Here is an 8,901-nt window from a genome sequence, read left to right as displayed (position 1 = left end):
GTGTGTGGTGTATAGTGTGGGATTGTTGGTGTGTGTGTGTGTGGTGTATAGTGTGGGATTGTTGGTGTGTGTGTGTGGTGTATAGTGTGGGATTGTTGGTGTGTGTGTGTGGTGTATAGTGTGGGATTGTTGGTGTGTGTGTGTGGTGTATAGTGTGGGATTGTTGGTGTGTGTGTGTGGTGTATAGTGTGGGATTGTTGGTGTGTGTGTGTGTGGTGTATAGTGTGGGATTGTTGGTGTGTGTGTGTGGTGTATAGTGTGGGATTGTTGGTGTGTGTGTGTGTGGTGTATAGTGTGGGATTGTTGGTGTGTGTGTGTGGTGTATAGTGTGGGATTGTTGGTGTGTGTGTGTGGTGTATAGTGTGGGATTGTTGGTGTGTGTGTGTGTGGTGTATAGTGTGGGATTGTTGGTGTGTGTGTGTGGTGTATAGTGTGGGATTGTTGGTGTGTGTGTGTGGTGTATAGTGTGGGATTGTTGGTGTGTGTGTGTGTGGTGTATAGTGTGGGATTGTTGGTGTGTGTGTGTGTGGTGTATAGTGTGGGATTGTTGGTGTGTGTGTGTGGTGTATAGTGTGGGATTGTTGGTGTGTGTGTGTGGTGTATAGTGTGGGATTGTTGGTGTGTGTGTGTGGTGTATAGTGTGGGATTGTTGGTGTGTGTGTGGTGTATAGTGTGGGATTGTTGGTGTGTGTGTGTGGTGTATAGTGTGGGATTGTTGGTGTGTGTGTGTGTGGTGTATAGTGTGGGATTGTTGGTGTGTGTGTGTGTGGTGTATAGTGTGGGATTGTTGGTGTGTGTGTGTGGTGTATAGTGTGGGATTGTTGGTGTGTGTGTGTGTGGTGTATAGTGTGGGATTGTTGGTGTGTGTGTGTGGTGTATAGTGTGGGATTGTTGGTGTGTGTGTGTGGTGTATAGTGTGGGATTGTTGGTGTGTGTGTGTGTGTGGTGTATAGTGTGGGATTGTTGGTGTGTGTGTGTGGTGTATAGTGTGGGATTGTTGGTGTGTGTGTGTGGTGTATAGTGTGGGATTGTTGGTGTGTGTGTGTGGTGTATAGTGTGGGATTGTTGGTGTGTGTGTGTGGTGTATAGTGTGGGATTGTTGGTGTGTGTGTGTGGTGTATAGTGTGGGATTGTTGGTGTGTGTGTGTGTAGTGTATAGTGTGGGATTGTTGGTGTGTGTGTGGTGTATAGTGTGGGATTGTTGGTGTGTGTGTGTGGTGTATAGTGTGGGATTGTTGGTGTGTGTGTGTGTGGTGTATAGTGTGGGATTGTTGGTGTGTGTGTGTGGTGTATAGTGTGGGATTGTTGGTGTGTGTGTGTGGTGTATAGTGTGGGATTGTTGGTGTGTGTGTGTGGTGTATAGTGTGGGATTGTTGGTGTGTGTGTGTGGTGTATAGTGTGGGATTGTTGGTGTGTGTGTGTGTGGTGTATAGTGTGGGATTGTTGGTGTGTGTGTGTGGTGTATAGTGTGGGATTGTTGGTGTGTGTGTGTGGTGTATAGTGTGGGATTGTTGGTGTGTGTGTGTGGTGTATAGTGTGGGATTGTTGGTGTGTGTGTGTGGTGTATAGTGTGGGATTGTTGGTGTGTGTGTGTGTGGTGTATAGTGTGGGATTGTTGGTGTGTGTGTGTGTAGTGTATAGTGTGGGATTGTTGGTGTGTGTGTGGTGTATAGTGTGGGATTGTTGGTGTGTGTGTGTGGTGTATAGTGTGGGATTGTTGGTGTGTGTGTGTGGTGTATAGTGTGGGATTGTTGGTGTGTGTGTGTGGTGTATAGTGTGGGATTGTTGGTGTGTGTGTTTTCCTAGTAAAAGTATGTGGGGTATGAGTGTGTATATGAGTAGGTATAGTGTGTGTGTGTGTGTGTGTGTGTGTGTGTGTGTGTGTGTGTGTGTGTGTGTTTACATGGTGAAGGTATGAAGGGGTTAACAGTGTGTGTGTGTGGGAATGTTGGTGTGTGTGTGTGTGTGTGTGTGTGTGTTTACCTGCTGAAGGTTTGAGGAGTTTAAGAGAGTGAGTGAGTGTGTGTGTGTGTGTGTGTGTGTGTGAGTGTATGGTGTGTGTGTATGGTGTGAGTGTGTGTGTTTACCTGTTGAAGGTATGAGGAGCGAGGGCGGGGTAACAGTGGGGGTGGGGGGTAGTTAGAGGGGGGAGGAGATTAAAGTTGAAGGTAAACTGGGTGTGTTACTTCACTCAGGAATTCCAAACCAAGACTGAACCCGTGTGAGCGGAGCTGCGCCACTGCTGTCATGCTGCGCTTCATCTCTCCAGCTTCCACCTCCAGCTACTGAGACCCAGAGAAGATCCAGGAGGAGGACGCGGCCTCGTCTGCTCAGGTACGAACTTCCTCCTTCAGCTTTATCTCTCAGAGTGAAGCGAGCGAGAACCTTCACCGGTACAGGAGGTGCTGAGATCTTCTCACCTGGATCCGGAGATCTGATGGTTCAGGGTTCTTAGACGTTCCTGTTCCGTGTTCCTCGTGTTCCTCAGCCTCGTTCTCTGAGCTCACACACAGGGACTCTAAATCTCAGCAGCTTGTGGCTCTGTGAGAACGTTCCTACTGATCCAGAACTTCTGTAGAAGAGCGTCCAGATGAAAGAACCTCATCAGGTCCAGAATTCTGCTCAAAGGATAAAAACACGTGGTTTTATGTTTCGTATTAATAATGACAGAAGTTCAGGATCGATCAGGAGAAGTTCTGGAGGTTTTACTCTGTTTGGATCTTCAGATAAAATAAATCAGTAAATTCTAGAAAGAAACATCAAACAATTAGAATGAAATAATTCCACATCATTTATCTTTATTTTAGTAAAAAATGATTACGTGTGTGTTTGTGTTTTGTGTGTGTCTGTGTGTGTGGAATTGTGTGTTGTTGTTGTTTTGTTGTTGGTGTTGGTGTTTTTTTGGGGGGGGTATAGTTAATAGCAGTAGCCTCCAGATGAGCTTTTAAGCACCCCCCCCCCCCCCCCCCCCCCCCCCTACCTACTGACCACCGGTCTGAGTTCTGAGCTGTGAAAGGACACGAGGACGCTGCTTGACCCAGGTTTGGGGGGGGGGGGGCATTGGGGGTGTTAGAGGGGGCAGAACAGGAGCCAGAAGTTCTAAATTCATGGTTCTGAAGTTTGAAGTTGGGGGGGGGGGGGGAGACCCAGAGGTGGTGTAGAGGTTCAAGCCCCACCACCGCCTATTTTCCACTGTTGGGCCCCTAATTAAGGCCCTTAACCCTTAATCATTTTACTTCTTGATTTACATTTGTAGCACTCAGCAGATTTACAATTATGACCGAATACAAATTGACCTGTTAAAGTTTAAGGGCCTTATTCAGGGGCCCAACAGAGGAAACTAGGCGGTGGTGGGGGTTTGAACTGGCAACCTTCTGGTTACTTACTAGTCCAGCACCTTAACCACTAGGGCTACAGCTGCCCTACAGAGCAACCTCACACCAGAGCCTCTGCTGTTCTGCAAAGAGCGTTTGATGGAACACTTGATGTTCCAATTCATCCCAGAGGTGGTCAGTAGGGTCAGGGCTCCTGACCAACCGTCAACAAACCAAACCACGTCTTACAGAGCCTGCTTTGTGTCATGCTGAAACAGGACAGGACCTTCCCTAAACTGTTGTTAGGAAGTTAGAAGAGTGTGAGTTGTTTGATTAGAATGATTTTGGAGATCCCTCAGTGGTGGGTGTGGCTGAAACACCTGAACTCTAACCTGGGTTGAAGTGAACCCTGAACTTTGGATCCTCTGAGTGCGCGGCGTGTGTGATCATGCTAGCTGCTCTGAGCGCGCGGTGTGTGTGTGATCATGCTAGCTGCTCAGGGCGGGTGTGTGTGTGTGTGTGATCATGCTAGCTCCTCAGGGCGGGTGAGTGGGAGTGCCGGCGCTCGTAGCTTCTCACGTTCTGTCCTGTACAGGTTACACAGGTGCTGGTGTGGTGTTACGAAATCTGTTCCAATCTCAGCACAACTCCAGATCTCTCACCACCTCACAGCACCCAGCTCATCAGTGTGTGTGTGTGTGTGTGTGTGCTCCATGTGTGTGTGTGTGCTGGGACCAGTATGATCTCCTCTCTGGTGTGTTTATGGGTACACACCCTGTGTTTTCCCCTCAGCAGCGGTTTATTATGACCTGAACGGTCACATGATCCTTCAATCATTAACTCACACGCCGCCACCGCGCCGCCGCCGCTATCAGAGCCGCTAGCCGTTGCTAAGATCCAGAACCGTCGCTGTTAGCCGGCGTGGGTGCGGTGGGGGGGGGGAGCCACAAATATTTACTCTGGAACTGAGACGGAGGTTCAGGAGTCCAAACTCAGGATCCTAAATCTGCACCTCCACTCACTCACGTTCATTCACAACCAGAACTTCAAAAGAGTTGGGACACGGTTTAATAAATAATCACGAAATGCTGATTTCTGATTTGACGTGACGTACATGACTGAAAAATCCAGCAGTTTAAGTTTGATTCTTCTGCACGATTGTAAGGAATTTCCAGATTTACCATCTCAGTCCATAATATTGTAAAAGGATTCAGAAAGTCCAGAGAAATCTCAGGGTGTTAACAGCAAAACCGAAAACCAATACCGAACGCCCGTGATCCACCCCATACACCCACTGCACAGACCCCGGTTCGACTGAGAGAGAATCCTGGGCGGAGTTTCACCTCCTTGCTGTCTGGTGGAGGAATACAGAGAGTACAGCGTGTTCCTCCATCCGTATTAAAACTTTCTGTAGGAGAGAGGTTGCTGCTGTCTGGGAAAAAGAAGCGGTTCATGGCTGCTTATGCATCAGTGCCGGGCAGTTGGATGTTATATAATGTGAGCAGGTGTAGCCTAGTGGTTAAAGTACTGGACTAGTAATTGAAAGGTTGCCGGTTTAAGCCCCACCGGTGTCAGGTTGCCACTGTTGGGCCCTTGAGCAAGGCCCTTAACCCTTAATTGCTGTATACTGTGACAGTACTGTAAGTCACTTTGGATAAAGGCGTCTGCTAAATGATGTAAATGTAAACGTGTGCAGCAGAGGTCACCGGTGTGATGAGGGAATCGGTTATATCCAAACTGAAATGAAAAGAGGGGAAATGTTTTGTTCTTTAGAAATCCATTATAAATCGGTTATTAACGTCCGGCTTTGATCTTTTACCCCCCAAAGTGGACGGGATGTTGGGGACCATCTGCGATTGGTTCTGGTGGGACCGCCTGTGGTTGCCCGGTAACCTGACATGGCCGGATCTGGAGGACAGCAACGGGCGTGTCTACGCCCGCTCGTCTCACCTGTACGTAACGCTGCCGTACTCCATCGTCTTCCTCATCGTCCGCTACCTGTTCGAAAGGTGAGTGGTGAAACAGCTGATGGTGGAACCGACCGAGACGGTCCTCAACATCTGTGTAGGAGCCCGGCCGGCCGATAGCACTGATGAGATTCAAACCCAGATCCTAGCGATGGTGGGCTAGCGTAGCATGATAGACCTCTACGCCACCCGATCGCCTGTTCTGATGAGTTTGTTTACTTAAATCCAGGAAACGTAGAGCGACGGTCCAACCAGTAACGGAGCTGTAAATTCTCCTCATGTTCTGATGTTCTGTTTTCTTCTTATTGTTCTGTTCTGTTTTGTTCTGTTGTGTTCTGTTGTGTTCTGTTCTGTTCCGTGATCTTCTGTTCTTTTCTCTCTCAGGTTTGTGGCGACGCCGTTCGCAGCGACTCTGGGTGTGAGAGAGAAGAACAGACTGAAGGTGGAACAGAATCCCGTCCTGGAACTTTACTTCAGCTCTCAGTGTAAAACCCCGGGACAGGTACAGTAACACCAGAGACGCCTCTGTGTTAGACCGGCGTGTTAGAACCGTACATCAGGAGGAACAAAGGGGGGTCGGTTTGAGTTTGTCAGGAACATTTTTCTATAGAGGTTACAGAGAACATTGTCATAAACAAAACAAAAACATCCAGTGAGCTGCAGTTCTGTGGGCAGAAACACCTTAATGATGAGAGGTTTTTAAAATGCATGTAGGTCGCGAGTGTTTGTTCAGTTTGTTCAGTGGCATTTGTAGTGGCAGTTGTAGCTTAGTGGTTAAGGTATTGAACTAGTAATCATAAGGTCACTGGTTCAAGCCTCACCTCTGCCAGGTTGCAACTGTTGGGCCCTTGAGCAAGGCCCTTAACCCTCAATTGCTCATACTGTATACTGTCACAGTCATGTAAGTCACTTTGGATGAAAGCGTCTCCTAAATGCCGAAAATGTAAACGAAAATGAGTGTGACTTCTAGCTCTGCTATTGGCCAGTCAGGTGCCTGCTCGGACATAATTGGCTGAATGTCTGAGGGTGGGCGGGCTAAAGGGATTCCTCATCGATGCTGTAATTATGACCTCTGCTGGCTGGTTGAGGAACTGCACAAAGACGCTGAATAATATTTACATTTACATTTTCAGCATTTAGCAGACGCTTTTATTCAAAGCGACTTACACAGTGAGCGGAACACAATGAGCAATTGAGGGTTAAGGGCCTTGCTCAGGGACCCAACAGTGCCAACTTGGTGGTGGCGAGGCTTGAACCGGCAACCTTCTGTTTACTAGTCCAGTACCTTAACCACTGCGCTATCACTGAATAATAGAACAGTGCGTAAACCTGCCTTGTGCAGGTGAAAAGAAGCGGTCAGTACAGCACACGTGTCAGATGGGCCGTAGGCAACAGTGCAGGAGGTACAACTGGATATGGGAATTGGATATGACTAAATTGGGAAAAAAAGTTTTACTAGTATTTAAAATCAGCTAAACGTGCCACTGCTTTAACTCTGTTCTGTAATGAGAATGGCAAAGTTTTAACTCTGTGCCCGTTTTAATGCATCCAGGCAGAAATTCAGGGCCTGTCGAAAAAATGCAGCTGGTCCAGCAGACAGGTGGAGCGATGGTTCAGGAGGAGGCGCAACCAGGAGCGTCCAGGAGTCCTAAAGAAGTTCAGAGAGGCCAGGTGAGTCCACCAGCTCTCACCTACAACCTGAACATGTATGGTTTATTATACTAAACGTATACTGGGTGGGAAAAGACGGGACTAAAAAGTGGGCGGGGTCTTCGTGGCTGTGTAAGGACCCTGGTTAGTAGGCCGAGGCGCATCGGAGTGAGGGCGTGTCAGGAGATATACCCTCCTCGTACACCATCTGGGTCTCCAGCAGAGGAAGAGGAACTGGCTACGACTAAACTGCAGAAAATGCAGATTTATGGAAGATTTATGGAATCACTGCATCGAAAACCGGCGTGTTTCTGTGATGGGCGTCACCACGTGGACTCAGAAATACATGTAAAAGTGCACCGTGCGTCAACAACGTCCAGAAACGCCACAGACACGTAGAGACGACATCGTGTCTCCAGACCGAAGAAGAAAAGAATCATCCGGCTTGTTCAAAGTTCAGGATCAGTCATCGTACTGGAACTGAAGGGGGTACTGGTGTCAATGGCATGGGGACATCATTAACCCTTGAAGATGGAGCACATGGAGCAACCTGGCTGCTTCTAGAGGACGTATGATGACTCCAAGGCACATTCTGCTGTGTGATCAGAGAGCGCTTTCAGGTGCTAGACTGACCTGCCTGCAGTCCAGATCTGTGTGGTTTATTATGAAGCACAGAACATCAGAATGAAGCTCCGAACGGCTGCTGCTCAACACAAGAATCAAATCCAAAACCTCCCCTTTCAGACGTGGATCAGTTGGTGCCTTCAGTCCACAAACTGTTATTAAGTGTTGTTTGGAGGACCGTTGACTGAACGCGGTGCTGAACGTGGTTCTGAACGCGGTCCAGTCAGAAGCTTGTTGCCGGTTGAACCTCCATTAAAAGCATCTTCTGTTTCTGTTTCCTGTAGCTGGAGGTTCGTCTTCTACCTGGGCTCCTTGATTGGTGGATTGGTGGCGCTGTATGATGTGAGTACATGTTTTCTGGGAGGGGCCGGCGTGTGTGTGGGGTGGGGTGGGGGGGTAGGGGTTGGTGTGAGCTGTAGAACGTGTCGGGCGGCCCCAGCAGAACTGTTTTGTTTGGTTTGTTTGGTTTTTTGTTGTGTGGGATTAAAGATGCTCAGAGAGCTTTTGTGGAGCAGCAGGGTGTGAATACTTTAGAGCAGGAAGTTCAGACCTGCGTCCTGCATTTGATCCTGAGAGAATAAAGGAAACGATGTGAAGTCGCTCCTCAGAACAAAGAGACGCTCTGAAAAGTTCGTTTATCTTCTAACAAAAGTGTTTCAATCAGAAAAATCAGACGTGGAATTTGTTCGGGGGTTCACAAACTTTTGCATAAGACTTGAAAAACAAAGACAAAATGTGTGTGTGTGTGTGTGTGTGTGTGTCTGTGTGTTATTCTCGGCTCAAAAAAAAAAAAGACTTGGTGGGGCAGCGGGGTGGGTTTGAGGCCACAGATCTGGTCGGGCGGAGCGTTTGGGAGGAAGCACGTGATCCCTGGATCAGCTGGATCTAATATTATATTTTACATTTACAGCATTAATCAGACGCTTTTATACAAAGAGACGTGCAATTGAGAAATTGAGGGTTAAGGGCCTTGCTGAAGGGCCCAGTAGTGGTAACCTGGCAGTGATGAGGCTTGAACCAATGACCTTTTGATGAGGAAGTGAGGAAACTTTGTGAAGATCCCTCGTATGTACCAGGTGAAGTGCTTTATTAGGATTTATATCATGTGGATCAGGATGGATGTTATAATGTTTGCTGCCCCCATCGTTCCCTCAGTGTTCTGGAGTTCTGTGTTCTCTGTTTGATGTGGAACAGTTTCGGGCGTCGCCGCTCTCTATCATTGTGCTGTGAACAATGCATTGTGGGTCATGGAGTCACCAGATCAGACGGGTGATGAATGGTTTTTGTCAGCGCTCGGACCCCACAGTCGTTTCATTCTTTTATTTTGATTCTCTTTTCAGAAATCC

General features: G+C 48.0%; 1 protein-coding gene across 1 annotated transcript in view; it reads left to right on the top strand.

Annotated features, from left to right (window-relative positions):
- The first annotated feature begins 2,163 nt into the window (after nucleotides 1-2,163).
- Nucleotides 2,164-8,901, top strand: part of cers3a (ceramide synthase 3a) — a 14,224-nt gene continuing 7,486 nt past the window's right edge. The window contains exons 1-6 of the mRNA XM_063013014.1: nucleotides 2,164-2,334; nucleotides 5,143-5,323; nucleotides 5,666-5,783; nucleotides 6,834-6,952; nucleotides 7,840-7,897; nucleotides 8,896-8,901. The exon at nucleotides 8,896-8,901 is cut by the window's right edge and continues 45 nt beyond it. Of these exons, the coding sequence (XP_062869084.1) occupies nucleotides 5,151-5,323; nucleotides 5,666-5,783; nucleotides 6,834-6,952; nucleotides 7,840-7,897; nucleotides 8,896-8,901 (474 nt within the window). The 5' untranslated portion in view covers nucleotides 2,164-2,334; nucleotides 5,143-5,150. The remainder of the gene's footprint in view (nucleotides 2,335-5,142; nucleotides 5,324-5,665; nucleotides 5,784-6,833; nucleotides 6,953-7,839; nucleotides 7,898-8,895) is intronic.

This window comes from Trichomycterus rosablanca, chromosome 17, assembly GCF_030014385.1.
Source record: "Trichomycterus rosablanca isolate fTriRos1 chromosome 17, fTriRos1.hap1, whole genome shotgun sequence".
Classification (NCBI taxonomy): domain Eukaryota; kingdom Metazoa; phylum Chordata; class Actinopteri; order Siluriformes; family Trichomycteridae; genus Trichomycterus; species Trichomycterus rosablanca.
Note: the sequence above shows the minus strand (reverse complement) of the source record. Positions and strands in the feature narration are given on the sequence as shown.